This window comes from Calonectris borealis, chromosome 8, assembly GCF_964195595.1.
Source record: "Calonectris borealis chromosome 8, bCalBor7.hap1.2, whole genome shotgun sequence".
NCBI lineage: Eukaryota > Metazoa > Chordata > Aves > Procellariiformes > Procellariidae > Calonectris > Calonectris borealis.
In genome coordinates this window covers 12365160-12382634 of record NC_134319.1, presented here as the reverse complement: position 1 = coordinate 12382634, position 17475 = coordinate 12365160, and the positions used below count along the sequence as shown (strand labels likewise).

General features: G+C 59.2%; 1 protein-coding gene across 2 annotated transcripts in view; it reads left to right on the top strand.

The window, feature by feature from the left end:
* The window catches only part of IPO13 (importin 13), a 32213-nt gene that overhangs the window by 12468 nt on the left and 2270 nt on the right, over positions 1–17475 (top strand). For both annotated transcript variants that reach the window (XM_075155981.1, XM_075155980.1), the window contains exons 3-15: positions 3483–3623; positions 3790–3931; positions 5009–5175; positions 5501–5621; positions 5929–6076; positions 6242–6423; positions 7299–7325; positions 8066–8200; positions 8425–8568; positions 8984–9064; positions 9675–9812; positions 9910–10006; positions 11898–11950. In XM_075155981.1, coding sequence (XP_075012082.1) covers positions 3483–3623; positions 3790–3931; positions 5009–5175; positions 5501–5621; positions 5929–6076; positions 6242–6423; positions 7299–7325; positions 8066–8200; positions 8425–8568; positions 8984–9064; positions 9675–9812; positions 9910–10006; positions 11898–11950 — 1576 coding nt within the window. The remainder of the gene's footprint in view (positions 1–3482; positions 3624–3789; positions 3932–5008; positions 5176–5500; positions 5622–5928; positions 6077–6241; positions 6424–7298; positions 7326–8065; positions 8201–8424; positions 8569–8983; positions 9065–9674; positions 9813–9909; positions 10007–11897; positions 11951–17475) is intronic.

The following is a 17475-nucleotide window of genomic DNA, read 5'->3' as shown; positions in this document are numbered from 1 at the left end:
TCTAGAGCTTTGTAGGGCATCACTCTGTGAGAGGGTTAGTCTCAGGGCTCCCCACTTTCCCACGTGTTCCCCTGGGTGTTACGGACCCTGTGTCTCCTCTTCGCCCCTTCCCAGCTGGCTTCGTTGACGTTGCTGCGGAGGTGATCATGGATGTGTGCCTCAACCGTCAGCAGAAGGCTCAGTGGCTCATGAGCTTGGCTTCTGCTGCTGGGGGTTATGTAGCCTGTGGGTCATCTTCCCAGGGGAGCATCACCTTGCCAGGCATCCCTCATGCTGCAGCTCCCACCCCGGGAGTAGCCGGCTGCCACCCGTGTCCAGGTGGAGAAGGGCAGGTGGGACCTCGTGGGCAAGGATCACCCTCAGGGTAAGTCGCTTGTGCCGGGCAGCTTCCATTTCCCTGCTTGCGAGCAGCAGCGGGTGGCTTTCCTGCCTCCAAGGTGTTACTAGAGGTGATGCAGCAGAGATCTGTAGGTGCGAAGCGTTTGATCTCCTTACCTGCCAGGTGGGTGGGAGCCCTTAGCACCCAGAGGAGTGCTGGAGTCTGGACGGCACTCCTCTGTTAGGATACGGTGTTCCTGAGCAGAAACCTCAGAGGCTTGGCTCTGTGCACACCTCCGCTCTTGGGGGTGGTGGGAAGCTCCTGAGTCGCAGGATTATCCCCCAGCTAAGCGGGTCAGAGAGCTCGGTGGCGCGTGCTGCAGGGCAAGAGCTGGCATGCAGCACTTGGCCACACTCCTGCAGCCCGGCGGGTAGTGTCGGAGCGGGGAGAGGGACCTCCATGCGGTGTGTGCCCATGGCGGGAGTTATGGAGCGTGGGCATCAGACACTGAGCCACCTCTTTGAAAGCAGTAGGGTGTTGCTGCAGTGATGGAGCTGGCGGGATTGCAGGTGTCCAGGTGGGATCACATGGTGTCCAGCCCATCCCTTCCTGGTCTTGGCACCTGCTGCTGAATCCCTGAAGAGGAATTTCACTAGAAGAGTTTTCTAAGAGCTTCATTAGAAATAGGTTTTTAATACATTGTGTTTTCTCATCAGGACGTGGCTCAGATTTTGGATCAGGAAGGATGAGATTGTCCTGTGTGAGCTGCCCATATCTTCCCCGCACAGGTTGTGCCCTGCACTGTGGTGTGGTTTGGGGAGGGTTGTGAGAAGAGCAGAAGGAGGTCCTGGTCCCATGGAGGGGGCTGTGCATGCTCAGCTGCTAAATACCAAGATAGCAAATCTTGCTCAGGAAGGCCAAGACAAATCGCTGGAGGGAGATACATGGGGAAGCGTCACTGTGTGGCTGTCACGTTCATAGACCCTTTCACAGGTATTCCCAGTCATCAGCTGCTGGAGACAGGCTGCTCAGCTGGGTGGCCAGAGGCTCACCTGGGCTGGGATGGTCTTGTCCTCTCCTGCCTGGCGCTGGGGTGCAGGGGGTGGGAAGCGGTGGCTGGCAGCAGGGCCGGCAGACGTCGTGTCTGCCTCCGGGGGCAAGTTCTGCACCTGGTCAGGGCCGTGGTGCCAGCTGGTTGCTCAGGGCTGGGACGCAGCACTGGCCAGGTGGGGTGGCCTGGGGCTCCGTGCTGGCTGGGCGCGGAGGAGAGGAGCCCGGCTCCGGCTGGCTTGGCCATGGCTCTTGGGTGACTGGTTGAAACAACTCACCTAGAGTAGGAGTCTCCCTCCTTGCTGGGGACCCTTGCGTCTGAGTTGCCCTTACATCTGCATAGGTAACGAGCAGAGCAAGGTGGCGCTCAGGAGACATGGTTCACTCAACCTTTTCTAGAAGTCTTCACTAACATGGGATGAGTTGCAGCATGGAAGCAAATCCAGGTGGTTCTCTCTGTTGGCTGTGCAGGGAGTCCAGAGGACTAGCTCAGGTCTAGGCATCTGCACCGTGAGTATTTTAAGGTAACCAGCAGAAGCAGGATCCTTGTCATAAATTCCTAAAATTGTAAAAACATCTCTAGGGAAGTGTGAGCCCAGTGCTGTGGAGGAAGGATGGCTTTGCCCTACACTGGAGCAGTGGAGGGTCCCCTGTGCCTTTTTGTCAGCTCCCTTGGGCTGACCCTGACTGTAGCATCGGTTCCCTGGGAGAGAAGCTGGTGAATTCCCAAATCATCCATAATCATAGCGCTCCCACACTGCCACGGGCATCACTCACGGGGCATCAGAGACTTGAAAATGGTTTACGCACAAATACCTGTCCCCTTGGCCCTGTGATTTCCTCTGGAGGAGAAGGGCAAGGGGGGGTGACCCCCAGCAGCACACAGCACACAGAGGGGATGTTGAGGCGGAGACTTCCTTTTCCCTCTGCCTTCTCCTAGAAGGTAGAAGCTGCCACCACCAGCACGGCTCTCTCCCTGTGCTGGTGGCACTGATGGCTTTGTTCACTCTTACGTTGGCCACAGCAAGAGCTGCCGGAGCGCTGGGCAGCCGTGCCGCTCCAGGGTGGACATGCAGCTGTCCTAGTGCCAGCGCTCACGTCTTTTCCCCGTGGTGGGCAACAGGAGAGCTGGCATCACGTGTGCCTCCCACTCCATGCATCCTTGGCCCCGCACCTGCGTGCGGCGGGGCAGGCAGGGAGCGCACGGAATAGCTGCAGCTCCGGATAACACACTTCGGCAGGCAGGGAAATGGCAGGCTGCTCATCAGCCTCCAGCACGGCCTCTCTCCGGGGGCCCTGGGCTGCATTTCACCTTGGCTGCCTCCTTCTCGTTGCCGTGGTTACCATCACTTCCAGGCAGCGGCGCGGAGGGGAGGCTGATGTGCGTGATGTGATGTGGGAGAGCTGTGCCGCTCAGGGCTGCGGCAGCCCAGGAGGGTGGGGGGCCGGGGGGCCGTGCCGTAGGGCCAGCATCCTCCCTGGGTAGGGGTCCCCGAGGGTGGCTGCCCACTTCATCCCAGCCAGAGAGCACAATCTAGATGTGCCCGTGCTGGAGAGTCGAGCGGCTTCCCACCGGCAATTTTGGCTGCTCTCATGCAGAGCTGAGAAGCACGGGCTGCAAGCATGGCGAAAAGAGCCCACAGGTCTGCCTTCACCACCCTTCTCCCGCTCCCAATCGCCGCCGACGCTGCGGCACGCGGGCACAGCTTGCTCAGAGCTGGTCATGGCAGTGACAATTTAGTGCTGGCTGGGGGTGCTGGCAGTCCTGCCGGCAGGTTCGGGTGGGCAGAGGCAGGTGCCCACACTGTGGTGCAGGTGCCCACACTGTGGGAGATTTGCACAGAGCTGGTGGCCACTGGCTTGGCCCTATCTCTTCGCTTGCAGAGGCCCCGCTGCAGGAGTACTCAGGGCTTCAGCCTTCATCCCGATGCCACGGGCTGGGAGGAGAGTCTCTGTAAGTGGTAAAGGCTCCTGGATTCACCCTGTTGCACAAAGCAGCTTTCCAGTAGGGAAAGCTGGGCAGGAACCCTGGGAGAGCATCAGGAGGGATGGGTGCCATGGCAGCCAGTGCCGGTGAGGCGATGCCCGGCGCTGATTCAGGCTGTGCTTGCAGGTATGTGAACACCCTCCTGAAGCTCATCCCCCCCGTGCTGGGGCTCCAAGAGCAGCTACGCCAGGCGGTCCAGAGCGGGGACATGGAGACGTCGCATGGGATCTGCCGCATCGCTGTGGCCTTGGGGGAGAACCACTCCCGGTGAGTGCTGGGGATGGTCCCCAGGAGAGGGAATGAGCTTGGAGCAGCCTGCTGTTCCCCATGCGGCTTCGTCCAGGGCCTGTCCTGCACCCGGTGATGTGTCTCAGGGCAGAGGAGCCAGGCTCGCAGCGGTGCTGCCACCCTGACCATGCTGTCTGCTCCCCAGGGCCCTCCTGGACCAGGTGGAGCACTGGCAGAGCTTCCTGGCCCTGGTCAACATGATCATGTTCTGCACCGGCATCCCTGGGCACTATCCCGTCAACGAAACCACCAGCTCCTTGACGCTCACCTTCTGGTACACGCTGCAGGTCAGTGGCTGTTGTGGGGCAGCCTGCCTGGATCCTGCACTCCAGGCAGGGCTGGAGACACCAGGGACCGGGGTCTGGCCTGGCTGCGTGTGGTCCCCAGGGATTTCCGATGCTCCCGCTCCTCGCCCTGCACTCGCAGCCACCACAGGGCACGTACCTCAGAAATGCTGGCCCCGTGGCTTGCTTTTTCCACCCCCAGTCTTCCTTGGAAGTCTGAGCCAGCCTTTAAGGGCCTCATTAAGATAACTAATTAAAACTTCATGGTAATTTTTTTTTTTCTAGCAGCAGATCTGGTTGTTTAGCTCCTTGCTGCACGGCTGCACCGGCCGCAGGCAGGGAGGAGAGCACGTGCCAGCTTACTGCGGGCTAGACCCTGCTGCCGGGCTGGCGGTCATGGTCTCTCGGAGGAGGAAAGAGAGGGCTGGGGGCTCCTAGTGGCCGCCCAGTGGGGGGTCCCTCTCCCATGGCCAGTGTTCCCTGCGCCAGCAGAGCAGCCCTGCCACGTCGTGCTCTATTTTTAGCCCCCATTCATCCCTCCAGCTCCATTCCTTTGCAATCTGGTGCAGCGTGGCTGAGCGTGGGCAGGGAGGGGGGTGATGTCGGTGCCGTGCTGGCAGCTCCTCTGCTGCGCAGGGCTGGGCCGAGGCTTCCACCTCCTCTTGCTGCTTCTCTGGATGGGTCTGGGGATACGGGTGCAGGCAGGAGAGTGCTGTGCTCCCCAGGCACCCATCCTAGCCTGCTTCGCAAGGGTCCGAGGAATACGTTCTCCTGATGATGCAGGCGTGCTCCTGAGGCTAGGACATGGCAGGGCAGTGTAACCTGCTGTAACCGTGCTGTCCTCAAACGCCCAAGGGTCCACCCGGCTGCTGGGGCTTCTGGCATCTTGGCTCCAGGTAACACTGCCGCTGCAGAAGGGCTCGGCATCAGGTGGACCTTGGGGAGTTGGAAATGCAACCTCCGAGGTGTGACAGGTCCCACCAGCCCTGGGAGATGCGCCTGAGGCCCCCGTGCAGCAGGCATGCTGGCTCCATTTCCTTTCCCCTGCAACACCTGATGTATTGCTCCTCCTGCCGCCAGGATGACATCCTCTCCTTCGAGCCGGACAAGCAGGCAGTGTACCAGCAGGTCTACAGGCCTGTCTACTTCCAGCTGGTGGATGTACTGCTGCACAAAGCCCAGTTCCCCTCCGATGAGGAGTATGGCTTCTGGTCTTCGGATGAGAAGGAGCAGTTTCGGATATACAGGTACAGCTGGGAGGTTTGGGCTTGTTTGTCAGGCAGGCGAGGACGCAGGCAGCAGCCTGCCTCCCTGGAGCCTGAGCGTCATGGGGACACCCAGGGAGGGACATGGAGGAGATTCCTTCCACCAAGAGCTGTTTTGGCTGTGGTGGTGATGTGGAAATGAGCTGGTGTTTTGGCATGGCACCAGTTGCCCTGCCTAGGAAGCCCTGGGAGCACTCCGCGGCAGTGCCTGCATCCTGCCTGGCAGCGGGAGAAATAACGTGTCCATGCGTGGAGCGCTCTGCAGGGGATGGGGACAGCGTTTGGAGACCCTCCATGTTCTCTGCAGGGTGGACATCTCTGACACGCTGATGTATGTGTATGAGATGCTGGGTGCTGAGCTCTTGAGCAGCCTCTACGACAAACTGGGACGTCTCCTGACCAACACGGAGCAGCCGTCCACGTGGCAGGTGAGTGAGGGCACCCGGGCACCAGGCTGATGGCTACCAGCCCCTCGGGGACCTATCCTTGCTACAGGGTGTTGAGAGCAAAGGGATGTGGTAGAGGCGAGAAGCATGACCACCTTGCCAGCACACTTGTGGGCTCTCTGGGGTCTGCTGGGAGGAGGAACAGGTCGTCTTCTGCTTCCCTGTCCTTAGCACTGCCCAGGGACCAGCCTCCTCGGCCGCTGCGTGGGGGTCTGAGGTAGTGCCCGGGGCGGGGGTGGGCATCGAGGGTCAGCGCGTGGCTCTGATGGTGAGTCTCCTACTCTGGCAGCACACGGAGGCCTTGCTCTACGGCTTCCAGTCCATCGCTGAGACCATCGATGTGAACTACTCCGATGTGGTGCCAGGGCTGATCGGCCTCATTCCCCGGATCAGCATCAGCAACGTGCAGCTCGCTGACACCGTCATGTTCACTATCGGTGAGGCCTTTGCTCACGTGCAGGCTGGGCTGGGGAGGGGGAGCCTCTCTGAGACCGCTCCTGCCCAGCAATAACAGCAGCAAAAAGCAAAGCTGAGCATCCCGGGACGCGGGGAGCAAGAGCCCGTGGCACAGTCCTGCGGTCTGATCCCGTCTGTGTGCGCAGGGGCCCTGTCGGAGTGGCTGGCTGATCACCCCGTCATGATTAACAACGTGCTGCCGCTGGTGCTCCAAGCCTTGGGCAACCCTGAGCTCTCCATCTCTAGTGTCTCCACCCTGAAGAAGATCTGCCGGGAGTGCAAGTACGACCTGCCGCCCTATGCTGCCAACATCGTTGCCGTGTCGCAGGTAGGAGCTGGATGCAGATGGACGTGTGGCGGCGAGCCGGGATGTGCTCTGTGCAAAACCTTTCCTCCGCATGGATCAGGGCAGGGGGATGCAAAGCAGCAGCTCAGGACATCTTGCTTGGTGTGGGGGAGTTGTGCATCCTGTTCCTAGGCCAGTAGACCCAGGTGGCAGGCCCTGTATCCTCCTGTGAGTGTAGAAAAGGCAAGCGGTGCCAGACACGACTGCCAAGGGGTCCATTGGGGTTGCACTTGGGCATCCATCCTTTCCCCGGGGTTTGTTTGCCTTGTTGGGAGCGGCATCCTGCCAGCTCTGCACCTGCCAGGCAGCTGGTGCCGCTGCTGAGCGTCTTGGGGGACATCCTGGTGTTCAAGCCACCCCGTGGAGACTGAGCTGGTCCCTGCAGTGCTGGGGCAGGTTATCCCGTGGTCTTTCTTGGCTCTCAAGATTTGGGACAGATGGGACTCGGAGTCCCGAGGCACTAGGAGGAGGGCTGGGGTGTGCATGGGAGCAGAGGGGGGCCAGTGGAGGGCATGAGCCTCTGCTCTTGGAGCCTGGGGGACACCATCGCTGGGGTGAGGAAGCCCTGGCTGAGGTTGGCTGCTCAAGCCATCCTGCTGCAGAGCCTGTCCGAGGCAGGGGCTCCCCTCACTGCGTGGCTGAGGGGGCTGGCTGGGGGTAGAGCTTGCCAGAGGACAAGGATTTTGCTCTCTGCCTGTGGTGGGTTGTGGGGAGGCTGTGCGGAGCCACGTGCCGCTTGTCTGTGCCCACACTGGTGTCAGTTGTCTTGAACTCCTCCATCAGTCCTGCCTCCTGGAAGGGAAGGGGCTTTCCGCAGCACTCACCCTCTTCTTTCTCTCTCCCCTTCCCTTCGGCAGGAGGTGTTGATGAAGCAGATTCACAAGGTAAGAGGGGCTGGCTCACACCTCTGGCTGGTTCTGCTTGCCCTCATTAGTCACGCTCAGCTGAAGACACGAGGAGTGCCATCGTGCGCTGGGCTGTCCCCGGAGGAGAGCTCGGTGCTGCAGCCATCGTGTGTGGGGCAGGAGTACCTGCTGGCTGCCTCTCGCTGCGCTGCTGGGCTCCCACCGCACGTGGGCTGGGGTCGTGCTGGGGGGTATGTCCCCATAGAGAGGGAAGCCCACAGGGAGACTTAACTCTGGCAGTTCCCAGTCCCTCCAAGCCCAAGGATGCCGAGACGGCAGACATGTCTTCAAGGGGAAAAAGGAGGGAGATGAGTGTGGGGACAGAGCCCAGGCCGTGCCTATGACCAGGACAGGGTGGGACGCCTGACCCCACAGGGGCTGAGACGGGTCTGTGCAAAGGATGGTGTGCTGAGGTAGGGCGAGTGGTGCCAGCATGGAGATCTCTGGGCACCAACTGGTCTTTCCTTGGCGGGTTGCTGGGAAGAGGCCAGGTGTGCTGGTGGCAGAGCGCCTGTTCCCTGGGTTCTGCCGTGCTGGTAGGGAGCTGCTCCCCTCTCCTGCAGTGAGATACACCTAGAGTGATCCAGCTCAGGAGCTACAGCATGCTGGGGTCCTGGCTTTGCTGGTTGGGCCCCTGGCAGCTGTCTTAGCTAGCATGTGTGCGGTAAGGCTGCAGGCTGGACGGTGACCTGCCCCGTTGTGTCTCCTCTCTGTCCCAGACAAGCCAGTGCATGTGGCTTATGCAGGCTCTTGGTTTCCTGCTCTCTGCGCTGCAAGTGGAGGAGATCCTGAAGAACCTGCACTCCCTGATCACCCCCTACATCCAGCAGCTGGAAAAGCTGGCTGACGAAACGGTGAGTGCCCTCGTGCTACCTCCCTCCAGAAGTGGCTTCTCCCACTGGCCGTAGCCCTGGGGCTGCTGTCTTGGAGCAGCACTCTTGAATGTGGGCTTAAGAGAGTGCAGGGAACACCTCTCTGGCACTTTGCCTCTACAGTCTTGATTCCTCAGCATCCCAAAGGCACAACTGTGATTGAGCAGCGTGGTCTATGTCACACTTGGCTTTATTTTCCCTGGCAGCCCAATCCCTCCAACAAGCTGGCCATCATCCACATCCTGGGCCTGCTCTCCAACTTGTTCACCACCCTAGACATCAGCCACCACGATGATGACCACGAAAGCACCGAAGTCAAGAAGCTGCCAGTGCAGCAAGGACCCAACCCAGTGAGTACAGCAGTAGCTCGATGCTCTTTGCCACAGCCTGGCCAAAGCCTCGCTATTCACTGCTGGTGCCAGGAGAGGGGGGTTAATGGGGAATGCAGTGTGTACCATGAAGAGGGTGGTGCTGCTGCATTCCAGCTAAAACGAGTCCTTCAGCTCATCCCACTGCTCCTGAGGTGGGCAGAGGTGACCTGCAGGATCCCTCTTGGCTGGGCACTGGAGGACAGCCTGGGCGCTGCCTGCCAGCCAGCTGTGCGCTGTGCCAGGCTGCTTCAGCAGGGAAGAAAGCTGCTCAGCTTCGGAGGGTGGAGGAGGCAGTGGTGCCTGAAGGTTTGAGTCCAGGCAATGCTCAGTCTTGAATCTCCCCTCCACAGTGCCATGGCGGCCAATTCTCTTCAGTCCCTCTCGTTCCTTCCAGGTGGTGGTGGTTCTGCAGCAAGTCTTCCAGCTCATACAGAAGGTTCTCAGCAAGTGGCTGAATGATGCCCAGGTGGTGGAGGTAACCAGGCTCCTCCTGTGTACTGCCTGCAGCTCTGCCTGTCCTTGCTGACCTCTGTCCCCTGAACTGGGGACAGCAAGGGACAGACTCTGGGTTATGCCCTGTAAGAGGGGTGTCTTGCTGGGTTGTCTGGACCAGTGCTACTTGCTGTCACCAGCAGCATCTGGCCATTCTTGTCTTGTGCCCCCATCAGCTCTGCTCCTGTCCAGTTTCAGAGGCCCTGCCATGAACAGGGAGACAGTAGATGGAGGTTTACCAAACCTGTATTCCCTAAGGGGGTAGCTCTGCTCTGACCTGGACCTCTGTCACCTGGTGTTTCTCCAGTTCGCTCAGTTCACAGTAATGCCCAGGTGCGGCGTCCCACCAGCCACTCTTCCCCCTGGTCCTCAGGGAGCCTTCTTGCTGCAGTGGGAAGGGTGTTTCCCGGTCTCTGGGAGCATCCTGTGCTGCAGGGCAGGGCACCAGTACCAGTGCAGGTGTGAGCCCTCTGCCTGGCTGGTCGCCATCCCCATTGCCAGTCTTCCCTCCCTTGAGACCCATCCATCAAGCCCTACCCTCTAGGAGAGGTCTCCAGACACCCATTGCTCATGCGGTCCCTCTTCTCCCGCAGTCCGTCTGTGCCATCTTTGAGAAGTCCGTGAAGACCCTCCTGGATGATTTTGCCCCCATGGTGCCTCAGCTGTGCGAGATGCTGGGGCAGATGTACAGCACCATCCCCCAGGCCTCTGCCATCGACCTCACCCGGCAGGTACGGAGCCACGCTCGAGGCTGGGGCTGCCACTCCCCGGGGAGGCTGGGGGCACACAGGACCAGCAGCAGCTTCAGTCCTCCTCTCTCTCTTGCAGCTGGTTCACATCTTTGCCCATGAGCCTGCCCACTTCCCTCCCATCAAGGCCCTCTTCCTGCTCGTTACCTCAGTCACGCTGACCCTCTTCCAGCAAGGTACGTGGGATTAACCCTTCTTCGCGCTGGGGCTGTTGTCAGGCTGTTGCATGCACGGAGTCTGGAGGCGTCTTACCAGGAATGGCTGTTTTCACTCCTAGCTAAGCTAATGGGGCCATCTCTGTTTCTTGGATTCATCCCAACCCCTGGAAGGTGGGTACCTTCCCTGCAGGGCAGCAGAAGCAGGAAACTCCCAGGCGAGACTTTGGATTGCCGTGACAGTCCTGCTTCTGCAGCAGGGCTGGGCGTCGCGTGCTGTAAGGGTCGAGCCGGAGCTCCAGTCCCACTTGGCAGGGAGGCTGTGCTCCCTAGGAGATCCCAGGGCTCCTCCCAGGGCCAGCGGTGCTCATAATGGCCAGGAATCAAGGCCTCGCACGAGCAGGAGGATGTGTGTGTGAATATCTGGGAAAGGACCTTTTCAGAGTCACTGCTGGCCACCGAGTCACTGCTGGCCACCGAGTCACTGCTGCGATGCTGAGGACGCTGGCATCCTCCCGCAGGGCAGGGGCCCCGCTTTGGCTCGCTGCCTGCACTACAAAAAGCAAACGGAGTTAGAACAGGCCCCCCCATGGCTTCCCTCAGCCGCTTGGTGACTTGCCCCATGATGGGGACAAACCTCGGAGCTGCTGGCTCTGGTCCTTCAGCAGCTCTGTTTACAGTCCCCAAGGGGTCTTGTCCTTTGCTCACAGCTGGGTGCTGGGTAGGGTGATGCCGCCCCCCAGTACAAGGCTCAGAGCTCTCTAGAGAAGTGGGGGAGGCGTGAGGACCCCTGCTTCATCATCACGCCATGGTCCAAGCAAATCCTGCTGCGCTGAGGTGTCACTGGGGTCAGCGGCAAGCGAGCCGGGCTTACCCGGAGATCAAGTCCCTGCTTCTGCCAGCGGTGTGTGGATGCGTGTACGCTGAAACCCTCTTGGCTCGGCACCTGGGGAGGCGGCGATGCCTCTGGGCAGCAGCAGGCATGTCTGCAGGAGGAAAGGGGAGGGGACAGAGCCCGAGCTGTGCCAACGCTTGGACGCGAACTTTGCTCAGACGAGCGGCCATCCAGCTCGCTGTGTGCCAGGACTGTGCTCCCACCCACCCCGTGGGTCACCTCCGGTGGGCGGCTGGCCCTGAGCAGGGCGAGACCCTTCTGCTGAGCCCACGGGCGGCAGGAGAGGGGGGGACGCCTGACCCCGCAGGGGCTGAGACGTGTCTGTGCACAGAGTCAGATGCCAAGGTAGGGTGAGTGGTGCTGGCATAGAGATCTCTGGGCACTGAGCTGCTCTCTCCCAGGAGGATGCTGGAGGAGACCTGCAGAAGGGTCCTGGACTCAGGGTCTCGGAGAGCATCTGGGAACGGGGTGGGAGGGGACTGTGCCAGGGGCTCCTGAGCAGCTGGTGCTGGTGACAAGCATGTGCACGCCTGAGCCCGGCTGGGCCTGTCAAGCGTTTGCTGAGGTGTTGTCGTTCACTTGCAGTTATCTTCCAGGACCAAACGGTGCTCTGAAGACACCCGCTCAGTCCCCACAGTGCAAAAGCTCTAATTCTCCTTGTGGAGATGGTGCCCAGCTAGCCCCTGCTCCTCCTCCTCCTCTTCCTCCCCAAGGACATGAAGATCTCCTCCTTGGCTCTGCAGCGCCCAGGTGCTAGCTGGAGACCCTGGGGCTTCAGACCCTTTCCTTTGCAGTTTCTTTCTGTTCTTGGGTTCTCCAAGTTTCATGATTTTTTGTATGTTTTGTTTCTTTAACTTGCTTCAAGCTGCTCATGTTGCCCATCCCCTTCCCCACACACCCCTCCTCCCTTACACTCCTGTTTTCACTTGTAAATTCTTTCTGTATCACATAACTATATGATGTTGAGTTGCTGTTTGTATGATTTTTCTCTTAAGTTACATCTTTATTATATTTTAGGGCCCAGGGATCATCCTGATATTGTTGATTCATTTATGCAACTCCTGGCACAGGTGTGTTTTAGTTTCTTATTCATTCACTTTCTGTTCTCTCTCTTTCTCTTTTTAATTCAATTTAAACCTATTTTTAGCTTTCTGTTGACAACGTTTTTTTCCTTTTAGTTGAATATCGAGTTTCTCCATCTGTTTCCGTGGAAGTTGAAAACAAAACATTCTCCTTTAGTTCTGGGTTTGCACCATCCCCAGGGCAGTGCCCTCCTCTGCAGGGCAGCCTCCAGCTGCCAGCCCCTCGCCTTGCCAATGCAGGGCGCTTGGGGCTGCTGCCGCGGTCACCCTCGGGTGGCAAATTAGAGCATTGAGTGGATGTTTTCCGACCCATTTACCTGCCCTGAGACGGGTCCTCCAGAGCGGGGACGGGCTGAGCTGGCTGCCTTGCCCCGGGGCCGGTGGGAGGAAGCCCCTGCCCGCGGTAGCCGGCAGCTGCCAGGGTTTGGCTCTGAGCAGCGTGCTTGTGATGGCGTCTGGACCTGCCAGGGTGCCACGCTGCCTCCTGCCCCGGCAGCCTCTCGGGGTGGTGGCAGCTCCTGTGTCTGCAGCCTGGGAGTGCTCTGGTGCCCCTGGCTCGGTGGCACGCAGGGACAGTTTGCGTCGGTGTGGCGGGGGCCGCAGGCTGGCTCGCGGGGCTGGCACTCGTGTCACCACTGGCAGCGGGCAGGCGGGGCCGGCGCTGTGCTCTGTGTGTATATACACCCGTTGGGAGCAGCGCGAGCCCGGCACGCTCCTCAGCCCACCGTGGCCCTTGAGGGAGAAGCCCTGACGTCCTCAATGCACTCAGTGCCCCTGTTGGAGATCCATCCCCCGGCACCTGCTCAGAGGGTGGGTCAGTGGCAAGGAGGGGCTGGCAAAATCGCTTTCTGCTTCATTTCTGTAATGATGAGACCTCTGACCACACGTGCCGGCCTGGTGGCTGTGCAGGGACACCCGCCCAGGCAGCTGCCAGAGCTGTGGCCATCCTGCCCTTGCCAGCAGCCCAGGAAGGGTGCCTGGCGTGCCCGGGTGCTAAGCCGTCAGCCCCCTCCGATGGCAGCTTGGCCCTCGTGTGGGTCTTGCGGGATGGAGCGGGCGAGGGGACTGCACCTCACCCGCCCGGGCAGGGTCTGCTCCTCACGGGTCTCACCTTGACGCCCAGGTGCCCCTGAGACCCATCGCATCTCGCAAGCTGTACTGCAGTGTTTTCTTCCCTGCTTTTCCTCTTGAAAGACGTAATGTAATCGAGGTTGTTGGAAAGCGTTCACAGTTTTTGCCGATGCTGGATTCGGAAGCTGTGACCTTTTAACAAGGGTTTTGAACGTGATGGGAGAATTGGTGAATGGGGTCTGTGCGTGAAGTTCATGGAGATGTCCTCCCCTGGTGGGAACTCCATTCGAGCACTGTGCCCAGTTTGGAGCACAACGTTTCTGTAGATATAGACCAGAAACCATAGAGAAAAGCATCTGGGAAGATGACCACCTTGTACACATGGTGAGGAGGAAAGGCTGATGGGAGCCTGAGGAGCTGCATGAGTCTTGGGGTGTGTAAAAGCTAATGTCCCAGTCGTAGGTAAAAACCCCTTTCCTGTTCTCCTCAAGTGGGACAAACAGTCACGGGAGGAAATAATGGAAAAGAATCCAGGTTAGGCAGTAGGAGATCTTTCTAACAGCACGGGGAAGCACTGGAAGGTCACTCAGGGAGCTGCTGTTGCTTGGAGGGCTTGAAAGGACTCAACAAGCCTGTTGCTCCTGGAGGGCAGGTAGAGGTGATCCTGCCAGGGGGGTAGGGGATTAGGTGACCCTGAGAGACTCTTCCAAGGCTATTTGTTGTTTCTTTGGAAACTGCTGAGTTTCTCTCTGGCTTGGGGTCCTTCTCTCTGTCTGGACACAGCACATATTTGTGCTTTCTTGGAGAGAAAAGTGCAACCGTGCTGCACTTCCGTGGGGTGTGCTGTCAGAGCAAACACCACCCATCCCAGCTGCTGGGAAACTGTTACACGCTGCCCTCATGGGCAGGATCTGCAGGCAATGCTGGGGCAGCGTGCTGGCAGCCAGCCTGGTCCCTGGCATGCCGGTCTCTGGACAGCCCATGTCCTTTGGAGGTCCTGTTACAGGAGCAGCTCAGAGGCTCCTACCTCCATGGCTGCTCCATCATGGATCACTGCGAGGTGCCTGATGTGCTGCCGGCCCACCACCGCCCATAGCCACTCAAGACCTCTTTTCCTGGGCTTTTTATTCCAGCAACCCCACGGAGACCAAAGGATCCCGTTCCCGTCCTCTCTCCTCACACATAGGACTTGTTTCAAGGTTTCCTCCTCTTCCTTGGCCTGCCTCTCTTCCCAGACTGATCATCTGTCGGGGTACTTTGAAAGCCATCAAGAAATGGCCTTGCCGTCCCTGCTTGGCTCCTTGCTCTCAGGACTTCAGGAGCTGCCTGATGGTAGGGGTGGGTCCAGCCTGTCCTTTTCCAGAGGACCATGCGCTGTGGTGATGCTGTTGAGCATTTGTAGATCCATGGATTAAAGTTGGAGAGAACTGCAGATCTCTTCAGATCTGATTTTCATGTGGCGCGGGCTGTGTTTTCATCCCAGCCTGCTCCACCTGTGGAGCCCTTGGCCAAGTAATGCATCTTGCAGCAGCGAGTTTGGACCCAAGAGTGTGTCAAGGTGGAGACTTTCCCACTTCCCTGACCGTCTGTTCCTGTGGTTGATCACCTTGGTGGAAATATTATCTTCCCTGTTTCAAATTTGTCTGCTTTCTCCTTGCGGGCAGTGTTTTTGTCCTCTCCCTCTGCCAGCAAGTACTCTCCTCCACAGGGAGCCATCTCTCTGTGACAGGATTTCAGTTGACTTTACAGTATATTTATTTGGGCTTGGTTGCAGCCCGTGGGACTGCCCAGTTGGTGCAGCTGATTGTTTTGCCACCATGTTAATTGGCAATCTACTCTTGACGATGGCTGGCTGACCACAAGAACAAGCTGGCTTAAACCAAATGTCTTACAGATGCCGGAGACCCCGGAGTTATTGTTGCTACTCAAAGCTAAGTATAAAATAACCAGTCTGCTGTAAGGCTGCGTGGAGCGGTGCCGGCACCCTTTGCAGTGAGATCTGTCCTCAGCCGCTCCCCTCCCGCCTCCACTCTGTGCTGGGAACGGTGCAGAGCATCGCTGCTGCTGTGCCCGAGGTGAGCATCCCGCCTGGAAGGCTGCTGGGCTCAGTGCCACCCGCTCAGCCAGAGTGCCCGTGCCCAGGATGCCCAGGATCGCACAGCTGGGGCTGCACCCAGGTCCTGGTCTGCAAACCCAGGCAGGAGGTTTTGGTGTTTTGGAGCTCTTACCTGCTGGCCAGGGACCGGGCATCACTAGTGTGTGTGCTCCTGGTTGCAGGTAGGATTTTGGGGCTCTCCAGCCTGCCTCCCCACCAGCAGCTGCAGGCACATCCACCCACCCTGGCAGGGCTCCACGCTGGCACGGACCTCGGGAGCGCTGCGGTGACCTCCCTTGACCAGGAGACCAGGGGCATTCTGGGACAGAAGATGCTGGACTGACCTTCTGTGATGGCCCAGCCACTGCTGTCCCCCACCTCCTTCCCTTCTTGGGCTGGTCCAGGCTGCACACAGCAATCCTTGAGCTCTCCACCACGCCTGCTGCAGCCGGAGTCATAGAGCCCCGTGGAGGACACGGGCTCAGCATCCCCTCTCCCTGGCAGGCAGGGGCTGACTGCTCCTCTCTGGTCCTGTTGCCTGGCCAAGCTCATGCGCCCTTTCCAAAGCTGGAGGCTCTGCTCCGCCAGGCATGTGGTCTGGGAAGAGGTGGTGGAGCCGTACACAAGGGCTTGATCTGTGTGCTCTGGAGAGCTGCAGAAACTGGCCATGCAGCCCCCCACCGTTCCCTGTCTGCTGGAGGAGTGGGGTTCAGTGTCCCTTCCATGCTTGCCTACCGGTCTCTGAAGAGCCAGGCACAGAAGAGGAGCCAGCTCTGAAGACCTGTCTGGGGTTCTCCCAGCTGCCGTGGAGAAGAACCTGACGTCCTTTCTGTGCCACCCTGCAGGACAGCCCTCACCAGAGAGCCAGTGCCTACCTCTGCAGTGGCTGCTGCAGCAGAGGATGTGGGAGGACGTTTGAAAGCATTTAAAGACCTGTCCCCATCCCAGAACATGTGAGCAGAGATGCTCTGGCAGGAGATGGGGAGGACAGGCTGCAGCTGGGTTCCTGGTGCTGGGAAAGAGCAGCTGGACCTACCTGGTGCCGCTTGCTAATAGGAGAAGCTCCACAGGGCCCCATCTCATGGGGTAAAAAGCATCTCTGTCTACATTAGACCTGTGCACGTGTGCCCAGGTTGAGCTTGCACTCTGTGCTCCCTTGGTGGAGGTGTCCTACAGGACGGAGGCCTCCTGATACCAGGGCACGCTTTTCCCCCATGGCACTGACAGAGTGAGGAGCAGGTGCTGCAGCGAACCTGCAGGAGAGCCTGGGGGCTGCCATGGGTCTGGTTTGGCTGTGAGAAGCATCATGCAGGTAGGTGGCAACCGGAGCATGTTGGAAGACCCGTGTGCCAGCTGAACAGTCTTGCAGTGCACAGGACATGGGTTAAAACCAGCCCCTTGGATGGGCAGGGTAGAGGAACCTGCAGTTTGGGTGGAATCACGGGAGCCAGCTGCCCTTGAGTAGCGTGCTGCTGGGGGAGAGGCTTGTGGTCACCGCTCTGGAGGCCAGACCAGGGCTGGGGGCAGCGGGGGTAGTCCTCCATGGTGAAAACTGCAACGTGTCTTGCAAGCGTTGGCTGATATGGAGCCGACTAGACAGCAGCAGCCATGATGAGTGGATGTGTTTCTAAATGATTGCCCATCCACTAGCTAGCCTTCTGATGTTGGTGCTAGCCTTCTGATGTTGGTGCTAGCCTGTCAGGAGGGATGGTGCACACTGTATACACACAGGTATATACACACACGGGTATAACATGGCCCCTGATGGCTCCCATGAAGGTCTCTGCTTGTATCTAGCAGGGAAGCAGGTCCCTGCGATTGTGCCCCCTCCGCCTGGTACAGTGATGCCTTCAGTGACCAAATCCGAGTCCTCTCTTGCACTGTGTGATAGAAAGTCAGAAAGGAGATGGGGTAACCCTGAAACCTGCTACTCGGCTTCTCAGTCTGCAGCATATGTTCTCTGCACCAGGCAGATGGCTGTAGGCTTTCCCTGGAGAAGAAGGGGTGGGAAATAAGTCTGTTTTGCTCCAAGTAGAGACCATGGCTATGAGCAGATGGCCATGTGTCCTGGACACTGCTGGCTGAAAGCTGTCCCTGCTTTCGTCCCTGGGAGCAGGCTCGGAGGGAGGCAGTGGCCCTGTACACAGCTCAGCCCAAGGGCTGCCTGCCCTGGTGTCCTGCTGTCTGAGCTCCAGGCACAGAGCAGGGCCACTCCAGTGCTGTGGCTGCTGTCTCCAGTGTCACAGTGACAGCAGGGCAGGAGACATGGCTGCCATCCCCAGTGCTGGCCTGCAGCAGTGGGCACGGTGGCATGGTGGTCAGGGCACAGATGTCACCACAACTCCTC